Source organism: Halichoerus grypus, chromosome 4, assembly GCF_964656455.1.
Source record: "Halichoerus grypus chromosome 4, mHalGry1.hap1.1, whole genome shotgun sequence".
NCBI lineage: Eukaryota > Metazoa > Chordata > Mammalia > Carnivora > Phocidae > Halichoerus > Halichoerus grypus.
The window spans coordinates 165,161,183-165,187,466 of record NC_135715.1 but is presented as its reverse complement, the minus strand read 5'-3'; the positions used below and the strand labels follow the sequence as shown (position 1 = coordinate 165,187,466).

The window sequence follows — 26,284 nt, the reverse complement described above, 5'->3', positions numbered from 1 at the left end:
TAAGAGCTTTAAATCTGCTCTAAATCTAACTTCTGAGGGTGGATCCAAGAATTTTTTGTTCCAGTTTTAACGTAACTAAAGACTAAATGTAAAAGTGGAATTGGTTCCTTTTTACAAATAGAAGAAGGGGAACAGAAATAGACTGTGAGGGCATGACTATGATTCTTACAGAATTTAATTTCATGGCCATATTCTGCAAATGCATGGAGAGTGTTAAACACACCCACCATTACTGAACATTACACATGCACCCGGACCAGCTAAATCTCTTCAGGAATTGAGGACCATGGAGCTTCATACATTTTTGAAGTCGTATTTTCCCGTATGGACAATGCTGGTTCGGAGATTTTAAATGAGCTTTCATGCAAAACTAAGCAGATCAAAATGATACTATTTCTATATGTATTTTTCCTACCTGCAGGGAAAAAAAATCATGATAATTATTTATAAAATAAATAAATAAAATAAAATAAATATAAAATATAAATTAAATAAAATAAATATAAAAATAAAACCATTAGTGGTACCATGAAAAGGAAGAAGCTGATGTATGATGTCACCGGGATCCACCCTTTGTTCTAGTAACTCCGGTTTCTCAGGTACAATGCTATAGATGCTGTAGTAAGCCTATTGCAACTGATGCCTTTTTTAGATCTTTGAAAATCGTATGAGGGCTTGGGAATGGGGGGAATAATGAGAAAGTGATTATATAACCCAATGTAATGGAAGACAATGGGCCTGAGACTGGGCACTTGGGTCCTGGTCCCAGCCCTGTGTCTGGTTACCTGGGTTACTATAGGATGTCACCTGATTTCAAGGCCTACGTATTCTCATCTGCAAAATGAGGGTGGTTCTAGATGGCTATTGAGACTCCTTCTAATTCTAAAATTCTAGGGGTGCCTGGGTGGCTCAGTTGGCCGAGCATCTGACTCTTGATTCCAGCTCAGGTCACGATCTCAGGGTCATGGAATTGAGCCCTGAGTCAGGCTTCATGCTCAGCACGAAGTCTGCTTGAGATTCTCTCTCCCCCTCTGCCCCTCCCTCTGCTCACTCCCCCTAAATAAAAAAATAAAAAAATACATAAATAAATACATAAATAAATAAAATCTTTTTAAAAAATAAGAAAAAAATAAAATTCTAATTTCTCTCCATCTGATGGCTGATTAAAACAAAGTCCAGATCGTTCATGTTCTCTTTGAAGAATTAAAGTTCTGTGAAGATTTTCAACTTCTTCCTAATCAAAAATGCATTTAAACAGAGCATAGAAGACTGCCATCCCCCTCTGGCGGGACTCAAATATTGAGGAACGACTAGAGTCTCACAACAGCCAAAAAGATTGTATCTATTAGAAAACTGGCATGGCATAGACAAACTGTAAAATGATTAACATATGTGATTATGGAAAAAGAAGGTTTAAAGGAAAGAAAGGAAACTGGAAGGAAGGAAACTGGTATATTTACTTCTTCCTAACCTCAGTTCCAAACTAAGGGGAAATTCAAACATTTTTCTTTCGATACGTCATTCTAGAATCCTTAATTATGCAGTAACATGAATTATGTATTTGAATGGCAAAAAAAGATAATCTGATGTGTCTCCTTTCAAATCTATTAAGTTCTTATATCGGCACCACTGAAAGAGTACCAACAAATTCAGTATGTAATGAATTGAAACTGAAATCACACAAACCCTTGGGTCCTTCATCCTTAGGGGGGTGAAGGTTCCTAACTGGATCCCGGATGCTGCAATCTGTCCCTGCCCAGGTGAAATCACAGATGCAGGTGGCTTCATTACTACACACCTGTGAAGAACAAAGAACAGAGATGGCACATTTTCACTGTGCTTTTCTGAATAATGGAGATAAATGTAAAAGAGACACGGGGCAGGGTGGAAACTTTTAAAAACCTCTTTGAATTTTTTAGGTCTCCCATGGTTGACAAGGAGAGACAATGATACATTAAATTGTTGAATGGTGTTTTCTTGTTAATTAGAGAGAGAGATCCATTAAAAAAAGAAAACTTTTAATTAAATGTTAATTGTTTATGTTGAAAAAATTACTTAAGTGCACAAATGTCTGACGATGTAGTTTTTTCAGAAGTAGTTGTTTCTAAGGAACATACTTTAGAAACATGCTTAATTCAAGAAATTAATAGACACTGGGCTCCAGTGGCAAGGCCACTGATTAAAGACCAGAAGACATAAATCACCAATGCATTGTTTTACCTCACCATGTCCAATATCACTTTTGTTTGGTAGCATTGTCCCGGACAAAAGAGCACCCCGCCCACCTCCCCTTCTCTTAGTCAGCCAGGCTGAAGACCCCCTAGCATGATGTTTGTCTCCTTTTGCTTGTCCTGGAGACCAAGCAGCATGCTGGAATGGGCTTGTAGTTTATATGAAATAAACCACCATCTGCAAACCAGAGACAGAGGTGTTTAAACTCTTATCTGCCTGTGAGATACATCCAGAGACTGATCATTAGGGATAATAAATTGAATACAAGCTTATTGCTGTAAGAAGCTTTTTAATCTGAAATGTTATAATATCACGATTACGATTAACGATGCTGAATTTGACCTTTTATTTAACAGGATGAAAAAGTGGGAGGGGTAGTAGGAATGAAGGGCCTTTGTAGGCGTTAAGTTTTATGATGTTTTCAGAGCAATCACTGAAAGGTCTGTCCGGTGTTTTTATTTTAACATAGTGATTATTGCACATTGACTATGCCAAGCGCTTTATGTAAAGCATATAATTTAATCCTCACACTAGCAGCCTGGTGGCTGAGAGAGGGTAAGTGACTTACCCAAAGTCACCAGGAGAGCAAGAAGCAGAGCCAGGACTCAAACCCATGGCTCTTTCTAGCCTCCAAATCCATGCTCTAAATCACTAAGCTATACTGGCTCCACTTATAAGCCTAGGATTCAACCAAACCCAAAACTCTAAATAGTCACTGGGCATGTCTTTCTTAGGCCTCTCTACCTTGTTCTACTCCACATCATCTGCTAGCTATATTCTGAATTAGGTTTACCTTCACTCCAGCATCCTCCTTTTACATTATCACTCTCAATTTCCCCATGTCTCTTTTTTTCCGTTTCTAAATTCTACATAAATTTTTGAAATATCTTTTTTTACTAAGCCAATTTAAATAATTATTAAAATTTGTTTCTAGATATTAAGCCTAGGATTGCCAGGAAGCGTCTGCCCAACCACTTCATAGAATTACAAATGTAATTCATTCAACTAGAAATGTAGTTCATAGAATTACAATTACATGCAGGTGTGAGTAGAGAAAGCATCTTCTCTTCAGCTGGCAATGGTCTGAGCATAACCATACGACTTGAGACATGTGAATTCTATCAGTGATCCAACCCCTAGTCTATGTGATCTGGCACATACAGATGCTCAGTATACATGCTGAGTGGCTAAAAGGGAATTACTGAGAGGACTAAAGTTATTTTGAATGGTACAAAATAATGCATAGGGGGGTCTATAACTCTTTTAGGAACCGTATCAATTTTCTTCCAACTCTTTAGATGTCAAGCTATAGACAACGTGGCAGATACAATAGCCAGTGATAAAAGAAACAACAAAATAAAACCATATCAATACATATGGGTACTATCCTTAGCAGATAAGGATACTAAGGAAATCATCATAGTCAGGGCATAAATACTGGCAACACTCACTAAAGGAAAATGGCTGGCATGAAAGTCTGACCACTGTGAACTTTGAGGATGCCAGACAATAAAGGTTTGAACCGGAACACAGACGCTTACTTACCCCATGGCCTGAACAGACTTTACCCTTGGAATCAAGTGGGCAGCTACTCATATTCAGGGCCTGAATCTGTAGGCACTTCCGATCTAAACACATCATGGATGGACCACACGGCGTTCCATCTTCTACATAGCCCACATCTGTATCATCATCTAAAATCACATGAGCACCACTGAAAGGAGAAAGATATTCATACAACCATTAGCACCATAGTTAGGAAGAAAAGTCAACATGAATGAGGCTTGCTCTTCATGAAACTAAAGAGGCTGTCAGCGGACATGGATGGCTCCTAGCATTTCTCCACTTCTACCTTCCTTTCCTTTTCCCCCACTTTCCCAAAATAAAAGAGCACATTGACAGGAAATACCTTTCATTGTCATTATTATATTGTATGCCATCAAGAAAAAATATCATTTATTCCAGGAAGGGTCTTATTGTCTAAGACCAGTTAGAAATGTCTTCAGGAACAATTTAAAAGAAAAACACAGGGGATCCTGGGTGGCTCAGCTGGTTAAGTGTCTGACTCTTGGTTTCGGCTCAGGTCATGATCTCATGGGTCTTGAGACTGAGCCCGGCATCAACTGGCTCCGTGCTTAGCAGGGAATCTGCTTGAAGATTCTCTCCCTCTGCCCCTCCCCCAATGTGCATGCTCTCTATCTTTCAAACAAATAAATGTCTTTTTAAAAAAATAAAAGAAAAATACAGCAATCATTTGACCAAGAGAACATTATTCAACTTCTTTACCCAATAAATTTCCTAAATTTTGTTCAAAAAATTTTTGCATTTTTCCAAATCTCATATTCACTCACATAGGATGAAGGTCTGCTAATCTAAGGATACTACAGATAAAAGTTTGCAGATGCTAATGGCAATTCTGTAAAAGAATCCCAGAAGTGTTTCGGGCAACAACAGTACCATTTGAATGAAAGCATAGCATCTTAGAATTATGACTACTTTGAAAGGAACAATACTTATTTGGAATATAACATGACTCCCTAGATTAAAAAATAAGCCTCATAATCTCTGTGCCTTGTACTCACAGATAATTGGACACCAAATGCTTGCCTACAGTATAAATAATATTTTAATAAATACGATCTGTATGTGATTGACTATTAAACCATCTTCTAAGCCAGAAATATGTTACACAAAGTAAAGCTTAAACTTTTTTTTGTCATAAAAAATAAAACACATAGTGTTCAAATAGTGACCTATTCCAATGCTCAAAGCTTTAATCATGGGTCAAAATGGATACTGTGAGTCTACTCAATGATCATCATTACAAAGAATGTCCATTACTAATAAGTGGCCTGATTTTTGAGCAAATGTAATTTGCAAATAAATATACAACTTTGTTTTTTTTAAATAACTCTAAACATGAAAGGAGATCATAAAATCGAAGTCAACATTCCTCTTGTGAGAAATAGAAAAATTTCGCTTGATTTTTCTGAATTTGTAGTTCTCGTGATTCATTAGGTTTTCAAACATTTAATATATTACCTGCAGTCAATCACTCGGCCTTGATGATAGAAGGAAGTTGGGATGATCTCACCCTGGAGTTGACCAATACGTGGAGCTCGAGTAAGATTGGTACAGAGTAAAAACCCACAGAACACATCACTGAGCATGTTAAATAAAAACAGAAACAGAACAGGACAGGAGGAATCAAGCTCAAAATAATCAAAACTATTCAGTCCACATATATTCAAAAATTGAAAATATTTTCTCTCCTTCTAAATAAAAACGTGTGTTCAGACATTGTTGGTTGGCTATGACCCCCATCCTTCCTTGCTAACAGGATCACAGTTTTGTCTGGGTAGCAACATACCCAGCCCCGAGGGATCGATCATGACTGGTCAAAGCCAGTCATGGCACCCCCGGACCCCTATACCCACTTTCCTAGCCGTCCCACTGTCCTGCCCTACTAGAGCTCAAAGTGGCCGCTGGATGTTGAGATGTGAGGAAAAGCCAGCTAGGAAGTTGCTGGGGAGAATGTTGCTTTCTGGACAAGAGGTTAGAGGCTGACGGGGAGAAAATCTTTTGTTCCGACTCCCACACTGCCTGCCTTTGCATGTGCGGCCTTGGCATCCACCTTGCCATAGCGAGCTCCCCAGCAGAAGGATACACACTCATCATGCTAAGCATTCCAGAGCACAGGGGAGAAATCATCTGGGTCCTTAGTGACACTGTTAAATGACTCAGCCCCCATGAAAGCAGCTATCTCCAGCCTCTCTGTTAAGTAAACAACGAGCTCCCCCTTAAAAAAGGTCACGGAATTGAAATGGCACAACCAAAATTAGAGAGAGAGAGAGAGAAATCCATGTCCAATAAATGCATGAAAATGTACTAAGTTCCACTGGTAATCAAGGAAATGCAAATTAAAACCACAATAATATAGCAGTTTATACCCACCAGAATGGAGAAAAGTAAAAAGTCTGATAATACCAAGTGCTGATTCAGTATGTGATTCCACAAAATTCTCATATGCATATTATTGATGGTTCGGTTTGCTAGCACACCCATTTTAGAAAATCATGACATCATCTGGTGGCACCGAAAATACACATACCCTCTGACCTAGCAATTTTTCTTCTAGGTATAGGACTTAGAAGAGTGTCCACGAATGTGCACTAAGTTACATGTACAAGAATACCCACGGCAGCGTCGTTCCTAACAGCCAACACACGGAAACAACCTAAATGACCATTAACGCAGAGTGGAGAGCTACATCATGGTATGTGAGCATGAATACAAATGATAGTAAAACCAATGAACAATAAATATGAAGAGTGACACACATCATGCAAGATGCTTAAAATGCTGAACTTAAGAGGCAAAATACAAAATAATACATGAAGTATGATTCCCAAATGCTATACCAAACTTTTAGGCAAAATGTATTGTTTAGGGAGGAAAACCGAGGCAGCCAAACTCTAAAAGGCAAGAAAGTAATTGTCACAAAAGTCAGGATGATCGTACCTCCAGGAGCAAGATGAGAGCACCTTGTGGGGAAGGAGACATTTTCTGGGATGCTGCGAGTTCTATTTCTTGATTCAGGTAGGGGGTGACATAGGAGGTCATGTAATAATTATTTGGCAAACTGTATATTTGTGTATTATTCACGTTTCTGCTTATATGTTGCATCTCCCAATTTTTGAACATTTCAGAAAACACGCATTAATTTTCTTTAACTCAGTGGTGGTTGGATATTCTGTTACTAGATAGTCAAAAGCTATCTTTTATACAATGATCCAATCCAATGCCTCCCAAACTTTTTGAAGGGACAAAGACACAGAGAAATGATCAGGTCTGTCTAGGACATTAAGCTAATGAATGAAGCTAATGAAATCCAGGTGTCCAACCACATGGATTTTTAATATTTTAGGCCCCACTTCCTCCTGGTCTCTGTTACCTCAGAAAGAGGATCAATATTTTGGAACATCTGTGCCTCACTCGTGAGACATGAGGTGGGAAGTTCTGTTCTATTATTTTGGTTTAATTTTAAAGAAACTATGGTCAAAGATTTGTTGCCTCGTCAGCCTCAGCCACCATCAAAGGCTGCATGGAATAGCAAAGTTTCATGAAACACAGCAGGGAGATCATTAACTAGAAAAATGAAACTTCTTTAAATCCTTGCTCTGCTTCAGAATTGTGAGAATCCTCATTGTTATGGAAGGGTAATGAAGGAAATTTGGCCCATAACTTGATGGTCTCATAGATCCATGTCATTGAGTTAACCTTAATAAACTATTAAATCACAATTTTAATGTTCCTCGACTAATCCAGGGAAAATATTACCAACGTACTCTGAAAATATGTCATTTCCTGAGTAAAGATGCCTCAGGAATGCACTAACTAGATGCTTTATAGAAGGGGAAAAAAATCTGATATGGACATTAGATGTTTAATTAAATCAAATGGTATTGCACTCACGGAAAAATCAAAAATATATATTACTTCATTTTGAATTGTCCCCCAAATATATACAGTCTACATATTTTGCTTGTAGAGTTCTGTGTATAGTAGGACATTCATAGGCCATATATTCCAGCAAAATTAGAAAATTAAGACCTAATAGCACTTTATAATACCTTAGCAACGTGTCTTTTCAAAATAAGCATCAAATAAAATACAACATATGAGACATGTTCTGAAGTTTACAGAAATGTTGTGAGTCTATGCCACAGTTAACAGCTTGGTCCACAGCAATTTGCTTCTAGATATACTAACGTATTTTTTGAAATACATACTGTAAAATTTTAAATAGTTGAGTATTTATTAAAAATCAGTAACATTTATTTCGTGCTCAATTTGCATTTGAATCAGGGCTTCCAAATCACTCATCGTGCCCCCCAAAGCTGACCACTCACTGTTTGCTGCACTGGATCCACCGGTCTCCGTCCCTCCCGCAGTTTCCCTTCTCGGTGCCTTCTGTGTTTAGCTTTTCGTAACAGAACTTGTCAGACCCGGAAGCCTCTTTTGGAGAAGAGCACAGGAAGACAATGTGTTTTAGTTGTCTTTGTTATGCACGACCAGCAGCACCAATGGTAAATGTTTAACAACTGGTTCTCCAGAAAAAGAAAAAAAGAAAAAAATCCCCACTCCTAGCATTTGCCAATTTCCATGGTGTAAATACCATCGTGTCAATTTCCATGGTGTAACACATGGCTAATTTCAAGCTATCAATGTGATGGCAACAGGCTTCTGAAATTCCTCAAAACCTCACACTTGGCTCTTGCAAGCTACTCCAAGACAGCTCCCACAGGCTGCTGTTTTTAACTTGAGAAACAAACTGATTTCAATTCTTGTTGGTGGGTTTGAGGGAGGAAGGGAGGAAGGGTCATCAGCAGGAATTAGGGAAGTGGCGCTTAGAAAACGAAGAAAGATTCTTAGGCCTGTTTTACACAAGTATTAAAAGATACTATAAAGTCTTAGACAATTAAGATTTTAGGTCGACACTTGGGTTTTGGTATTTAAACCTTTTAAAAGACAAATATGCCTCTATTATCTCTCCTCTTTCAAAACTGAAGCACTGACAGTAAATCTTTCAGTTACATGATATTTGCCAAACACTGAAATCACTCCTGCAGGCGCTCTGTTATCTCGTGTGCTTTTCTTTTCTCCGGTGACCCAGTCTCAGCCAGCAAGACAGACCCGTTTCTCTCTGCTGTGGTCTGGGCCCCATGAACTGAAGTTTACAGGACAGGCACCATAAACGTCAGGAAGAGAGTAAGTGCATTGGGGCGCCTGGGTGGCTCAGTCAGTTAAGCATCTGCCTTCAGCTCAGGTCATGATCCCGGGGTCCTGGGATTGAGCCCCTTGTCATCAAGGCTCCCTGCTCAGCAGGGAGTCTGCTTCTCCCTTCCCCTCACCCCTGCTCATGCTCATTTGCTCTCTCTCTCTCAAATAAATTTTTTTAAAAATCTTAAAATCTTTAAAAAAAAAAACATTTAGGGACTGTACTGAGAGCCAGGACCATGTACCCAAATCTCTGGGTCTGCACCTCAGGAAGGACCTGCATTTCTTCCTTTCAAATTGAGATGATAAAACTACAGAATTTTTAAAAGTAAGTCTGGTACTTCCCTGAGGTAAAGGAACAAAAGGCTAACCTGAGGGATAGTGGTTAAACCCAAGGTACAGAACGAGAGTGATTCACACAAGTGGCTAGATAATAATGTGACAGCCACACTGAACCCAATCTTTGCAGGTGCATGTGACATCCCCTCTCTGACAGTCCCATCACTGTGTGACACGGCTTGGTTCTGATGACAAGTCCCCAGTTTCAACAGCTCTTTTCTGTGGTTTTTGTGACTGAGATTCACAGTTCTCTTTATTCTCACCCTTTTCTGGATTTTTTTAAAAACCATCACTTCAAGGGCGTCTGGGTGATGCAGTCAGTTAAGCATCCACCTCTTGGTTTCGGCTCAAGTTGTGATCTCGGGGTTGTGGGATTGAGTCCCGCATGGGGCTCCCTGCTCAGCATGGAGTCTGCTTGAGACCCTGTCTCCCTCTCTCTCTGCCCCTCCCCGCTTTCTCGCTCTCTAAAATAAATAAATAAATCTTAAAAAAATACAATAAAAAAAAAACATCACTCCAAGCTATCCATGTCTTCAGCGACACTGGCAGAGCAGGATAATACCCAGAGAAACCGTGTGCAATCACCAAGCAGGAAAACGCGACTTACTTGTCCCCCACACGTGCTGACATTGGTTGTCCCGGGTCTTGCACTCCCCATTGTAACAGCGGCCCTGGGGACAGGGACACACGTTAGGAGGCCCACGCAGCCAGTTCCCTTGTCCCCAGATCTGCACTGCAAGGTCTCCTTTTGTTGTTATTTGGATAAGTTGATTTGTGTTTTTACTCCATACCCCAATATTTTCACAGTGAAAATAAAAATCACAAACATCTTAAGGGAAGCACAACAGACAGCTAAATTCTAAAACTCAGAACAGACCTCAGAGTACAGCTCTTTAAGTCAAAACTAATCCTCTGAAATTTTAAATTTTATGGAAAACAAACGTTGGTACACTTCCTTGGGCGATTCCAAAATGATTTTTAGCTTCTTTGGGGTATGAATGTTACATTATAACATGGCTTCAGAAAAGACAAAACCCACATCATCACATACGATAGCACATTATAACAGTCATATTTTCCCATTAGAGGCTGATGTTATTGAAAGATGGTCACAACTCAATAAATTAGATTCCTAATTCTTTAGTCATTATATTTTTTCTTTGCCCTCAATCTGGACAATTTGTCACCAGAGTTAAATATCATACTAGATTTAGTATTTAATATGCCATGAAGCAATACGGAATTAGAAGCCCATTGCAATAATGTATGGTTCTTTGAGTTGCGATTTCCCTTTGAAGATATATTCATCGGAAAGGAAAAAAAAAAAGAAACCTCACAAACTAGTCCTTTTAAAATTACATTGAAAACTTATAGCCCAGCATACCTGATTTTGATTGCATGCATATCCATCTTGTTTATGAAGGTTTGGTGGGCACTGAAAAATACAATGTTTTTCATTAATGTTCAACATAAGTACCTTCACCTTATGTGTATAACATATAAATATGCAAAAAAAAAAAAAGCAAGCATGGTGAATATATAATTGGGAATGTCTAGAAAAACATGAGTAACCCCTTAAGTAGGTTATCCAAACTACTTCTTCTATTATTGGTAAAAATAATAAATTCATCCATGCAGTGAGTACTTTTTACTTCTCTGTTTTCCATGAGGTGGACTAAAGTAGGAACTTACATTCACTTGCTTACAGAGTCAAAAGTAGAAGGAATTAAAACGGACAACGAAGGGCATGAATCAGCTTGTTATGTAGGAGTGGACACATTTGGGAACTAACTCACAGGACCTTTCTCAGCCCTGGGAAGTGTCAAATCTACATTCGACACCCCTGACGCTCACCTCTAGGCCACATTATTGAAAAAGAAGAAATAGTCTCTCAACTCAATGTGAGTGCTGCATCTCCATTATGTCTCTGACCTCTCCAACTACAGCCGTGCTACTAGAACAATTGTGATGGGATGGTTATTTCTTTTTCCAGGTCTGTTTATCAAGTCATTGTTTAAAAGTACACTTCATTTCCCCAAAAAGTTACTCTGAATGAACTAAAACTTTTACTCTCTATGCATTTTATTTGCCACATTTGAGAGAGCTGAAAACGGTTCAAGTCAAAGGCTCTAGTACAGTGTTCAAAGCAAATATGAGAAGAAAAAGCAATATACAGGGAAAGCAAGTGAGTAAGAAACGGTCTTCGCCTTCTCAGTAAAGGACTGTTCCGCTTTTCCCATTGGTCAGGTCCCAAACCATGAAGTTATCCTCTGTCTCTCCTCTCACACCCTCCTTCCAGTCTGTCAACCAATCCTACTAGGCCTACCTTCAAACTAGAATCACAATCTGACCACTTTTCTCCATCTCCACTGCCAACCCCCAGTCCAATCCGCCATCATCCCTCACCTGAATTATGCAGCAGCCTCCAACTGATTGCCCTGCTTCCATCCCTATTCAGCTACTGGAGTGTCCTTCTAAACACATAAATCACATCATGTTGCTCCTCTGCTCGATGGCTTCCCAACATACTCAATGGACATCAAAGTTCAACACAATCCGCACTTTGCCGTCCCCCCAACTCCATCCTCTCTCTGATCTCATCCCTGCTCTGCCATGCCTGAGCTGACTCTCTGCCAACATGCCAGGCATGCTTCCCACCCCATGGCTTTGCCCTTGCCCTTCCTTCGATCTTCCCCCAGGTTTCTGCACGGTTTGCTCTCAAAAACTGTAAGACCTCCCATGTTGGCATTCTCCGTTCCCCATTTGCTGGTGTTTTCCTTCCCCGTAGAACTTATCACCTCATATTCATATACGTTACTTATTTGTTTGTCTATTGTCCCCATCCCACACAGGCAGGGGTTGTATGCGTGGTTCCCTGCTGCCACCCTCGCAGCTGGAACAAAACCGGGCTCAATTATTATTGAGTAAGTGCTCAATTACTATTGGCTAACTGGATAAATAAATGAATGACCCATGCAGACACAATTAAGTGACTCTGTTCTGGGGCGCCTGGGTGGCTCAGTTGGTTAAGCATCTGCCTTCGGCTCAGGTCATGATCTCAGGGTCCTGGGATGGAGCCGCCGCATCAGGCTCCCTGCTCAGCAGGAAGTCTGCTTCTCCTTCTCCCTCTGACCCTCCCCCGCCTCACTTGTGCTCTCTCTCAAATAAATAAATAAAATCTTTTTTTAAAAAGTTACTCTGTTCTGCACATATCAAGCTGTTTATCAAGTTCACTACAGAAAGGTAATAGAACTAATTTAGAATTCGCAATTGCTAAGAAGCACTAACTTAAAAGGAACACTTTGAGATAAAATGCTTTGGTTCTACATCTTTCTAAAGAATAACTAACTTTCATATAAGCCTTCATTCACTATAGCTTTTCAATCAATCTGATGGTGACTACTCAAAGGACATAAATTATCAGCACCAAAGCCTGGCCTACTTGGGCCAGTAGCATAGAAACAGATCCTCGTGGGCTCCTTCATCCACCCAAATCCACTCCAGATGCAATCAGTATCTTATTAATCAACTAATAGTAATTATTCACTTACTCCGAGATGAATACAATCACATTGAACAAAAATGCAAAAGAAATGTTGCTACTAGAATAGGTATATCAGGGTCTAAGGTTAATTTATCACAGTTGACTTTTGCGATGTTTCAATAAAAAAATTTTTTGTAGAACTCTTTACTAATTAAAAAAAAAAAAAAGGCCTGATTATAAACTGTTACAGCTACATGCAAGATTTCTAATCAATTTATTTTTAGTTTAGGCTAATAAAAGCAAGTTGCTTATCACTGAAATGCTTCACATGGGGAATTATGGAATGTCTTACATTCTCTGGGGACATTTAAAACAGAAGAATCATAGTGCTCGCTTCGGCAGCACATATACTGAAACAGAAGAACCATAAATCTGTGTGCTTTATTCTACCTGTGAGTAGAGCTCTAGATTGGGTCTCTAAATGCCCTCCCAGCCCCCAGTTTCAGGCTGTGCAGGAAAGTTCACAGGAGGCGGCCCTCAACAGTGCAGTAGCATTTAAACGTGCTTATTTTTAATTGTGTTATACCACCCATATAGATGGCGTCTTTTATAGCGCCAACAAGATACATTTCCCACATTTTTCAAAAATACCTTTATGATATCATCCAGTATCGTTTGCCAAGGATTTCTCTCAGTTGCACAAGTATTGTTTATTCTGTAATAAACTGTGAATTTAAAAAGTAGCTCAAAGGCATCAGTAAAGGCTAAGATCAAAATTAAGCAAAGACTGAGATAGGAGGCATAAAGTCATAATGTTGCCAATGATGCTGATTCTCAGAGACGCAGAGATTCTCTGAGATCCCCTTTTTCCTAATCATAATTAGTATCAATTAAATTCAAGGCTCACTGCCTGTTACAAAGCAGAAGAATTCTGGGGGATCCTAACTCCCTCTACTCCAATTATCTATTTCAGGCACATTCTGGTCATATAAGGAAATTATTGCTAAAAGAACATGCTATTCTAATATGCCACTTAGAAATTAATTCAACAGCGCAATTTTCACCTTACATACATACATGAGGCAAAAGGAACGTTTTAGGGCACCTGGGTGGTTCAGTCAGTTAAGCGTCCGACTCTTGATTTTGGCTCAGGTCATGGTCTCAGGACCCTGAGATCGAGCCCCGCATCGGGCTCCATGCTCAGTGCAGAGTCTGCTTGTCCCTTTCCCTCGCCCCCGCCCCCCTGCTTGCTCTTGCTCACTCCCACTCCCTCTCTCTCAAATAAATAAATAAAATCTTAAAAAAAGAATGTTTTAAAAATTTAGACACTAGAATATTAAGTTGAACATAGAGCCCTCAGTATAAAAGCCTTATTTCCAGTAAATTCTATGGCAATTCAGGAATTAAAGGCTGAAATGAAAATACTATACTTCGAAAAGAGCTGAAACACAGAACCAAAACCATATATGATGGGTATAAGAATAGTAGTATTCTACAAAACTAAAAATATAACTCAGTGAAACAGTACACCAGGATTGTCACAAAACATAAAACTTGGCATAAAACACAAAACCCACAATTCTAACACTCCTTTTACTATATTCTAGGAAAATTGCAAAGAAACCCATTTACATATATAAATAGAAGAAACAGATATGCATAAAAATCAATAAAGAATAGCCTGAACATATTTCACTGTATCACATCCTTAAAAGGGTCCCTTTGAATTGCATCTCAGATAATATACATCAAGAGCTTCCAAAAAGGTTAGTTAGAAACCTTTGTCTCCCTCCCCTCTTGTTTTTTCCCAGTGAAGGGAACTCAGCGTACCTCCAGCTATTCTGCTCCCACACTCCATTCCCCCTGAGGCAGGTAGAGTGACCGAATGACTGACAAACCTGGGAAGACTTACTGGCCCTTTGGCTCGGTTCTGCCATTCTTCTCTTGCCTACTCACATAAATCATACTACTCTTGCTGCTCCTCCAACACATACAAGACAACGGCCCATCTCTGCAAGGAGAAGTCGCTCCAGACCCACTTTGTCAATAACCTGTTCCTACAGCCTGAATCTAGGATCTATAAAGAGCTCATTTAGTTCTCACACTAAGTTATGGCTTCCAACTTGGCCATATTCAATACGAAAAATAGTATTTTGACCGCCAACTGTATTCTATTTATGGGGAGTCCCTTAGAAACCATAATACCTGGCAACAGATAACTCCATTATTTCTGGGCAATTTATCCTAAGGAGCGAATCCTGAACGAGAAATACTCTTAAAGATGCATAAAGAAAAGATGTTCACTGCCATATTAATTACAATAATGAAAAACCGCCAACAACCTAAATATCCACCACTGGATAACAAGTCACAAGTCAACTGATGAATCCACATGACGGACTCTCGTGCAATTGTAAAAAGGGTATTTATAAAAACTGAGTAATAGTACAGGAACCTGTTTTTGAAGTCATGTCAGAGAAAAAATAAAAGTAGAATGAAATCCAAAATTCTTACCTATTCCCTAACTGCCTTGATTCCTGACTTCCTCTTGATTTTTTCCCACTACTCTCCAGTAATCCCCGCTTTCATTCCATTTCTTGAAGAAGCCAAGCTTCCTAACTCGCTGTTTTCTGACTAGCTCCTTCTGTGCTTTTCTACTTAAATGCAAACTCCTCCAGGAAAATACACCTGAGCACCCCACCTAAAGCCCCCCACCCCATATCCCACATCACCTTACATTACACTTAGCACTTAGCACCACCGGATATTTTTGTTGACTTATTTCTCTACCTGCAGAATGTAAGTTCCATAAGTGCAAGGACTTGCCTATCTCGTTCCCTACCATATCCCAATATTTATAGCAGTGCTTGGCACCCAGCAGGTGCTCAGCAAATGCCCATTTGAAAGAAAAATGAAGACTTAAAATAATGTGATACAAATTTTTAAAACATAAAAATTGTATAAAAAAGGAATCCTAGTAGGCAGCATTAATTATGTTATAGTAATTTTTAATGTGAAGAAGACCACACCAAAGCATATGGGGCATGATGCTAGGACAATGTAAGTGGGGGAGAGTTGGAGACAGAACCGAGAGAGGTGGACACCTGCTCCCGATCCCTCTTCAATCAGAGCAATGTTCCTTGTTCTCTGCTATGGTGGGCATCCTACCAATTTTTTCTTAGAAGAAAGGGCTTGGTGGCTTAAAAATGTTTGAAAACAGTACATTAATTCTTCATCAGTGTGAATATACTATTTTAGATGTGGGGACAGAAAGAAAAATCAATTTGCTGGGTAGAAACCATATAAAGGGAACTAATTAGGAAGGGGAAATTTGGAAGAAAAAAGAGATCTAGGTCCAGGAAACACAATAAATGTTCCTAAAATAAAGGCATAGTGGAGATCTAGAAATCACTGGAAAACAACGTAAAACAAAACAAAAAACAAAGAAACCAAATCATATTCACACATGTAGCCCAATTGAAAGCTTTCCAATGTGTACAATATTTGCAAATAAAATGTATTATTTAAAAACTCAGCTTGTCATACCTGGCCAGAGTCTCCAGTACAATATTCAGTAATATCACACGCATTCACAGCATCCCGACATTCATACCCTCGTGGCTGAAACTGCAAATCAAAATTCAATATTAGGAGCTAGTGTTAATTAGTATTTCAAATAGCTAGCATTGTTATATTCACCAATAATTCAGGCACTCTCTCATAACCATTACCAAACTCTTTTTATGAATTAGCAAGATAGTTGCAGAATAGAGACAAGGCCCAGATACCACTCTCTGTAGTAAATATGAATCATTAACCAAGGCATTAAATGTTCAGATTTCAAAACCCACGGTTTCAGAGTTATTACTTTTGGAAAACAAGGTAATGGCAATTATGTAAAGAAGATAGAGTAGTATGGTTTAAAACAAAAGAGCAAATCACTAAAATATAAACATTTAAGATCTCTCTGAAGATTGAATATACACACCCAACCTTCACTAATTGAACCTATTAGCTTGGATCTTAATCTTGCTTTAGCTAAATATATACAATCAAATTTCAGTGAATTCATATGAACTCCTTTCAGTGACACCAATCACACTGAGGGAGTGGGTAAAAGATGAAGGAAAAAGACCACTGATGTCAAGCAATTTATAATCTGGTGGGGAACATAAGGCAACTAAGCTAGAATTTCTTAAAATACCATAATGCTTAATACCTCTTTGTACTGAATAAAATAATAAAATCATGTAACCTTATGGTTATAAGGAATATTAGAGGTTTAGTAAATGAGAAAAAGGAAGATTTAAAAAATGACTTTTCAAAAATTGACTGGAGATTCTACAGAGGGAAATGAACTGTGTCCATACACACATAAGCTGTATATATACACATATAAATATACACACATAGATTACTCTTTATCCAGCTTTCTTGCCTCTATAGGGGATTTTAAACCCAAGCATAAAAAATGTGAGCACTAGGTTTTAGGTTCATGGTCCAAAATAAATGTACATATACATAGTAATAAAATTAAAGAAAAATATTATAAGTAGGTCATATTATTAAAAAGACCACCGAAATTGTCCCTCTTCTATTCAACCATTTAATGTGGTTCTCATCTGCATTAGCAGGACAACTCTCAATGTTTATTTTGGAAGGAGTACACGTATATTTTCTTAAGGAGGCATTGAAAGATAGGATAGTTGATAGTGCATCATAGTAAAGGTAAATGCTTTGACCCACAGAATTTAGGTAGCTTTGTTGATTCTACAAAATTGCGAGGCACATGGTCAATCAACAAATGTGTGGCAAGCTCTACAAATACTCCGTGTACGCATTGAGAGATGTAGCTAACATGTCGATGAAAAGGAAGGCGAAAGTGTCAGTTGACTCACGAGACATGAGGTATTGTTACAGCACGGCCCATCGCTGCAGTGGGCCCCGTTGGAGAGAGAGCATTTCTTACAGCACAATCCGTAGCATTCCTAGAGGAAACACTTCACGTGAGTAAGTGAGAAAGCTTATAGGCTGGTCATTCAACCCTCTCTCCACATGTGACTTATAATCCACACGAGGAGACTTATACAATAACAAGCAAATATTTCAGTAAATAATCACTTTAAACAATGATAAAATTCCTTCCTGCCATATTTTCCAGCAAAGTATGATCTTCTGTGAGAGGGCTTCTCTACCAAAAAGTAAGCTTATTTCTTAGCAAGCTGCTCACCTTCAGTAGCAAGCTGCTCACCTTCAGTTAGCTCCAATACATTCTTAAGACTCTATCTAGTTTTGGACTTTTAAAAATATTTTATTTTTAAGTAATCTCTACACCCAACATGGGGCTTGAACTCACAATCCCAAGATCAAGAGTCACGTGCTCTACTGACCGAGCCAGGCAGGGGCCCCAAGACTCTATCTAGTTTTATAAAGACAAAAATAATACATACCATGGAAAGACTATTTCATGATTTGGTAAAATTTGAATGGGATGAATATGAGCTACGAATTTTTAAGAGGTAGGAGATTTGATTAGAAGAATCCATTAGGGTTTTTTCAAACAAGGCCATAAAGACATGATTAATTCTAACATGTCTGAGCTGAGATTAAGCATTGATGAGAGAGATGAGAAAAAAAGGCAGTAAGACCACAGAGAAGGACCCTGTAGGCTTCTCACTATTCTTGTTTGCTCTGGGGAGGAGCCGTGTTGAAGGTAGGAAAGATCTCTTATACCTACCACGTGTAAACCACAGTCACATTCCTCTCCAGCCTCCACATATCCATTTCCACATTCTGTGGGCTCAAATAGCTAAAAGAGATTAGGAAGAGAAAGGAAAAACGTTTTAATTTATCACAGAAAATCAACACACCAATAGGGCCACATACATGGTCCTATAATCCACTACCATGTGAAATTCTTCTGTGATCTGTTGTTAATGGCATCTTACAAATGATGTCTTTGTGGGTAACACTGTTCACTTATTAATAACACTTCTAAAAACCATATTCTAAATGGGGTACTATTTCTTGGAGGATTCTCTGGAGGTGGGCTCCAGAGATGACCTCTACCATTAGAATTACTTATTAATGGAAATAAGCTGTCAAAAGGAATAGATTATTTATCATATTTGCTAATGGAGCTAAAATGCAATGCTAAGACTCACAGATATCTAATTTACTGACTTATCTCCAGGCAGCTGAGAAAACACAAAAACTGTCAAAAAGATAAAAATGTTTCAGTCACAGCCAAATGTAACAAATACAATCAAGGAAATGCAAATAAGTGTAGAAAAGTTCCTGCTGGAAATCCATGCCCATCATTCGCATTGAAAAGAAATCTGCACTGTCTAAAGCATATTAAATAAACGTGCAGACATATGCATGGATGTATAGAAATCTCTCAGTCATTCCTGGAGCAATGGAAGAGTCAGATTTCTAGAATAATCCACTCTACTAGTGCTATGAACTTGCTTGCCAGACAAACTATATTGCAACCAATTGTGGAGGCAGTTGAGTGTTTATGAGAAATATTTCTATTTCCCCTTAGCTGGGGCAAGATCTCCCTATGCATGCCCATCATTCTTGGATGAAGACTGGAACAGCACATTCCAACCCAAATGCTCAGAGACAGGAATATGAGAGGGTAAGAGAGACTCCTCCTCCAGCGACCCCAAGGAAGGGTTGCCTTCCACCGAGTCCATCTGAGAAAGACCCGATTCTCCTTCCACTTCCAGTAAGGAAAAACTCTTATTCAAAGCAAGAAAGTTTTCCAGCATATTTGGGTGAGACTCCACCATAGCAAAGTCCAATAAGTGAAATCAACAGTCCTGATCTCTGTGGTATTTTATCAGCAGGCAGGAGAAAATGGAAATGGGAAGCTCAGACTGGAACATGGCTAGCACTTTCCTATCAGGCCTCACATGGAACCAGCTGCTAGATCTCACTCTTAGGAGCCTTCTTCCATCCAGCGACAGGTGGAAAACATAGCAGGTGGGAAGGGTCCCACAGCGCAGAAAAGAGGCATGCAGATAATGTGGAATATACCATGTAAACTACACATGCATACATTCATTGACTAAAAGCACTTGGGAAAAAAAAAGTCAATTCTTTGATACATACATACAAACTATTCCACTAGAATCCATAGAGGCTTTTAAAGAAAAATCATTCTGCCATGTAGGTTAAAAAAAATCCATATTTACTAACTTTTAAAATTGAAGATATATCGTTATATTTATTTAGTTTCCAAGTTATCAGAATAATTTTCTTCCTACTCACAGGCAATTTCAGAAATCTAATGATGGATCCTTCCATACACACTAGAAACCTTAGGGCTCAGTGTTGTGCTCTCAGGCACAATGCTTCTAATTGGCTGGTGAGATGCAAGGCAGGTGAAATTAGTCATGTATACTCCAATTCATAAATGTCAGCAGCTTATGCCAATCATTACTACTCATTTCCCCCACTTTGAACACTTCGAAGTTTTCAGCTTCCTGTTGCACTGAGATCAATGTCATGAAAGGCAGGCGGCTGGATTTAATGGTGCAAGGTCACTTTAAAATTCCCGTTTCTTTTTCTGCAGACTCACTGAGATGTTATACAGATGTCAGGCATCCAACGACCATCCCCTGACTACAGGGGTATCACTTACTTATGAGGCTAGGAGTAAATTATTCTGTCAGTTACCCACATTAGTCACTGATTTTTTTTCTGAAGGTTAACGTGATTTCAATGCTCTCTCAATTCATAGAGCATTAAACATTTTGTACAGCAAATGGACTATATTTGACTTATGAAGTAGTATTTTCAAAAGAAATATGAGATGTGCAATGTTAGAGTTTCTATACCATCTGCTAATTAGCAGCAATCCTGTCTTTTTGTCTGTTGACGATTCATTTCCAAATACACTACTAGAGGTCCACAGTCCCTTACGCAAAAGCTTTGTAGCCAGTGAGTTTGAAAATTCTGGCTTTGCTAGATTTTAGGAAAGTATGATACATTTACCATGTTCTAGGTAATAGCCCTAAGGGGCCTGGTGCACACCCTATAATCAAAAACATTTCTATTTCTGCAGTAATACTTATGAATATTTACACTATGAGGGGTAATAAAGGTTTTCAGTCCAAGATAAGTTTTACTGCCTGACGTGTTTTCTGCAAACTCATAAAAAAGACTTCCAATTTTCAGAGCTTTTTGAGTTAAGGAATTATGGATAAGGATTGTGACAATGTATATATGAATCCTGATGAAATGCCAGTCGACACCATGGACCTTCCCACATAAAGAGACTATATAATAAATAATAAATACATAAATGTATTTATGAGATCCATAAATACTTTGGGCTATTTTTGGGCTAGCTGACATTAGTAATGCTTCCTGTCTAGGAGAATAGACCACTTAAAAAGAAAAAAAAAAACCAGGAAACTAGTTATACTCTTAGAGAGAATATCAATGGAAAATGGATTTTTCTCAGAGGAACAGGTTAAAGCAATATATCTTAATCTAACCCACAATCTCTAAGCAGCAGGATGAAAATCCTAACATGTAAACTTCAAATATATTTTGAAATGTTTGTTTCTTTGTTTGCAGAACAAAGTGGGAGGGCTACAAGTAGCACTGAAAAATCAGAGATTCAAAGCAGCAAAACTATAGTTTTATCATTCATTTAAACAGGACCAGACTTCAACATGATAATGGCTTTTATGACTAAATATTAATCTGATTGACAAATCCCCTCCTCCCCAAAAAGACCTGTTTTCCAAGACAAGTATCTGACATTTGGCAGTGTTCCGCTGTAAAAAGGTATGTCTTTTTGCATCTCATTTTATTAAGTCACGGAGCTACTTTTCAACATTTCACAAAGAGTAAAATGCAAGAATGGCTTTTAAGTCTTTTCCCATAAGAGATTTGTGACTGGATTCTGAGCAGATCTGAGTTGTACATGATTTCAAATGCTAGTGCTTTCATGAATGTTATGTACATTAAACAAATGTCTTAGAAGCAAAAAAAAAATTAAAGAAATAATTACACTTTCTGAGTTACTAACCTTTGTCGGCCTGTTGAAAAGACAGGCTCCACCCCCTCTCTGTAAAAAGTCTCTATATTCCAAAATGCTGCACTTTGAGAACTTTCGGGAATGGGACACCCTGAGAAAATAAAGAATCAATTATGTAAATAATTTACCAAAAGCAGGCATCAGAGAAGAAAATTAAAACCCTTGGATTAGAACAACAGGTTCACTCTGGATCTAGATGATTCCACACAGGTTATGACAAGGCATTTATGTTCAAATTGCCAAATAAGTATGTGTGGTAGAATTTGTAAAAATAGATAGTCAAAGAAAACCACAGATTGGGAGCCAGGTTATAACCTCCTCAGCAACCAAGCCCTTCCGTGCCTGGGCCTGGAAGAGTTTTGGAAAGCTTATCACAAAACTTCTCCACCTAAGCTATATTTTAAAGTGTGGTCATTTTTGTTTGCTCTCAGTAAAGGCAAGCATTTTTTGCCTCTGTCCTGAATAAAAGATGCAAAGGAACCTACCAGATTTTACTTTGGAGGAAGGAATTGTGAGGGTCAATCTATTAAAGATTATATAATGCAGACTTCAGCAACACCAATGAGGCAAACAAGGAAATCAAGGAAAGAGAAGTATTATACTATATATATACACACATACTATATATATATATACATATACACGTACATGTATATACATGAATATATATACACATATATGTATATATGTTTTTAGCACATACACACTCGGTAAAAACAGAATTAGGGTAAGCTCCTTCTGAATTAGAATTAGATAATAGCTTTTTAGGCTCAACCTGAAATATATTCATGACTTAGGAATATGATATGAGCCTCTTTGTGATTTAATTAATCCAATTACTATCTCTATGTCAGTACCTGGGGAGATATTATACACACGGTCAAAGTTAAACTGAATCATACACACTGATTCCTTGGGCGTATTTGTTATAGTACTTGATTTGAGAGCGACAGGCCACAGATTCTAGGATGTAATCCTAAAGTTTCTTGTACTCTGATGCATGAGGGTAGTATATGGAAGTAAGAAAAGTTTTTGCCATTGTTGACAGTGATCTCTTAAAGGAACTATGTAGAAATGTATACTTGAGAAAATATATATATATCAGCTTTAAATAGTTTTATTCTATCCTCTGGGTGGCCAGTCCAAAAATCCATTTAGAAATTGGGAGTTTAGAAGACAGAAGGTGCCTCCCTATAGAAGCAATATTATAAATGGTGTTACCTTCCTATAGTAGTCTGCAAAAATGCTGTTTAAGCCATAAGGTTACTAAACTATGGTAGAACAGTAAGGGGAGCATGAAAGTCTACAGTTTCAGGTTTAAACTACATTTCTAGAAACATGTTCTAAAGCAGCAGGTAGAATGGTTGACTCTCTCTGCAATCCCTCATGATCACACTCCTCTTTTCCACCAGGAGCAGGACTCCTGGTGGGAGCGTAAAGAAGGGACTCTGTACAAGTAGGTCAGAGCCTCTGGCCACTGGGGCTCCTCAGGAGACGGAGAGGACCAGAAACAGGCAATGTATCGAGCAGATCTCTGGCATGCACAGAAGAAACAGGAGAGATGCTGGGTGAGACAACGTCTTACGTCTAGTAGGAGTAGGCTCTAGCTTAGGGAGCCTTGGGTCAATGGCTCCCACAGGGGCAGGGGCTGGGGGATGTGGGGGGGGGCAATGTTTCCAGGCCTTGGTTCACAGACACCAATAGCAGCTCCGGGGCAGTGACTCTAGTTCTCCAAGTATCCTCACAAGAAGAGAGGAGATAGGTGAGAAAATGTTCAAATGTCTATCAAGAGATGATACCTAATTTAGACACAATAAATCTGTCTTAATAAAAAAAAAAAGCTGTATGGATTATATAAGCAGTATAGTACAATTTTTACTAGAGCAAACATATCTATTTGCGAGTTCCTTAAAATATAAATTGATGACAAAATGGACTTTCACTGACTGCTCCAGGCAGACAACCAGCTCTTAGTCTAAGTGCACTAAAAAAATTAATGTATCTACTAAACTTAGAAGCATTTAATAATGGGCTTCTTTTAAAGGTTAATAGAAATAGAAGTTGTTACTATATTTTACTCTTATCAACATTATAAAAAATTAAAATATAAGGTGAATCAGTCCTTTCATTTTTAAAATATCAGATAATTAATGATTGGATTTATACTGAGTGCTGAGCCTAAAAGATCAGTACCTGAGAGACAGTGTATCTAATTACATGCAGCAATGTCAGTGAAAGGCATGCATCAAAGGCACGTATAATGAAAATTTACCCTGTTTCCTCCATGATGCAGCCACCCCAGGATTCTGTGCAGTCACATTCTAGTCCAATGAAATAACAAGAAGCAACAGAAGAAAAGAAAAACAACAAAAGTCACGTCTTTAATTTGCATTGCAACTCTTGAGATAATTCCTTATTCCCAATTCCATGTCATGTAGATACAGAATGTGAAGGCTCACCAAACAAAATCTATTTCCATTCAATCAATATTTCTTTATATCCTTTCCAGAAGTACAGGTTGTTTCCTAAGACAACAGCTGGTGAGAAATAAAACTGTCACTCTCTTCATTTTTGTAACTCAGAAAACTCAATTGAGTTCCCAGTTCCAATGTTTAATGAAAAGTAGCCTGGTCTGGAAGTGAAAAGCCTGAGTTCTAGGCCAAGTTCTACCTGAAAGGCAAGTCCTGCAGGCAAGTGACTTAGTATTTCTTGGGTCTCAGTGTTTCCACCTTGAAAATGGAGAACAGCCTCTCTGCCTGTCTCCCAGAGTGGTTCGGGGGCTCACACGAGATGAGCGGTGATTCTCTATTGCACACGTCATGAGGCATCACTGAAGCCTGCCCAACAGAGCACACTGGAATTTATAGGACAGAATTCCATTTGCTAGATTCAAAGCGAGGTTCGGCCAGAGACTTGAAGAACACTACGCTCAAAGGTTTAGGAAAAGAGAGCATTCCAAAATAAAAGTGTAAGTCACTGAAACTAAACAACAATCACAAACTCAACCTAGATGCCAGAGACTGACATATTGATATTACGATGGGCTGTTCTTTTCATTTATTTTTTCCCATTCTCTTTTCTATCATAGACAGAGATATTTTTAAAGAAAGGCTTCCAAATGGATTTTTTAAAAGCCAAAGTTCAGAACTAAAGAACTATCTTCCTAAACAAACAATTCACAAAGGAATAAAACATTTTAGGAAGGAACTACTCCGGGCATCGGTCCTGAACCCCTACTTCTCACCCACCCCCTCACCCAACTCCATAACATCTCTCAGCTGACCCCAGTGCTGGCCTCTTCCAGGCCCCAGGGTTCTCAAACAAGGTCATAAACCTGGTCCCACTCCTTTCTGATACTAAGGCCATCCATCCCAGCTGATGAAACCCAAAACACCTCCTTTAATGTATACTATGCGTTTCCTTGGGAAAGCAAATACTCTGAGCAAGATATTAATAAACGAAAGTTTGTGGATATTTGCTAAATGCCACCAGACTTAATATACCCATCAAGTGATAACTTAATACACCCATAAAGGGAATTGAGAAGCTCCTGGATACATATTTCGTTTCAAGTTTCCATAACACTATGCATTAATGACAATTATTTGATAGTTGTCAAAAAGGTAGAAAATGTAGGATAATGTTACAGTAGATTTTTGTCCTTTTCTTCCTCGGGAGCTGAGGTGGGCAGGGAGACCTTTACTATTGGCATCTGGTATTTTCACAGAGGGGAGCAGACTTCCACTTAAGAGAACAATTTGAGGGAATACCTCGGTCTTTCTTTCCACAAGATCCCATTATGACTTTTGTGGGTCCTCGGCACTTTTGCCTGATGCCACAAGAAATGTATTAGAAATTGCATTTTACTACTTTGTTGGTCTAAAGAGGAATATAATCCAGGTTGGATTTTATCCTGATTTTTAAAGAAACTGAAATTTTTCATGGACTCCTAAAACCACTGTGGGCTTTGCGTACTTCACCCCTGGAAGTCAGCCCTGTGCTTCCATCTTCCCCTCCTCTGAGTAACGAAGAGAGTGATGCCAGCAGTCACTGGCTGCATTTTTCCCACTGAGTGGGGCCTGTGGTCCTGTTTGGACTCCCTCTTGGCACTGCTGGCCCACGAGAGGATTATCCCCTACCACCTGTTCCCAGGCTTAAAGGGCCCTTAGGGAAGGGCTACCTGTAGGGGAGGCTTCTTCTTGAGCCTTTCTGATGGAACCATGTGGGTGAGTTCAGTTAGAGGGAGGTAGGTGGGGAAGTTTAATTAGAGTGGGAGCTCCTTTTTGACACTAGATCTAAGCTATTTCCTGGTCCAGTTGTACTATTATTGACCCCCAGTGGAACTTTATTGACACCTAGTGTCTACACTCCACTGCTTAGAACCCAGAGGG

The 26,284-nt window shown here is 38.8% G+C and overlaps 1 protein-coding gene across 1 annotated transcript in view; it reads right to left on the bottom strand.

Moving 5' to 3' along the window:
• Positions 1-26,284, bottom strand: part of ADAM23 (ADAM metallopeptidase domain 23) — a 174,106-nt gene that overhangs the window by 20,890 nt on the left and 126,932 nt on the right. Inside the window, exons 14-24 of the mRNA XM_036107978.2 lie at positions 24,166-24,214; positions 21,885-21,984; positions 18,573-18,644; positions 17,734-17,823; positions 16,382-16,462; positions 10,736-10,786; positions 9,959-10,022; positions 8,145-8,250; positions 5,275-5,394; positions 3,778-3,946; positions 1,687-1,798 (exon numbers count right to left, since the gene is read on the bottom strand). Coding sequence (XP_035963871.1) covers positions 1,687-1,798; positions 3,778-3,946; positions 5,275-5,394; positions 8,145-8,250; positions 9,959-10,022; positions 10,736-10,786; positions 16,382-16,462; positions 17,734-17,823; positions 18,573-18,644; positions 21,885-21,984; positions 24,166-24,214 — 1,014 coding nt within the window. The remainder of the gene's footprint in view (positions 1-1,686; positions 1,799-3,777; positions 3,947-5,274; positions 5,395-8,144; positions 8,251-9,958; positions 10,023-10,735; positions 10,787-16,381; positions 16,463-17,733; positions 17,824-18,572; positions 18,645-21,884; positions 21,985-24,165; positions 24,215-26,284) is intronic.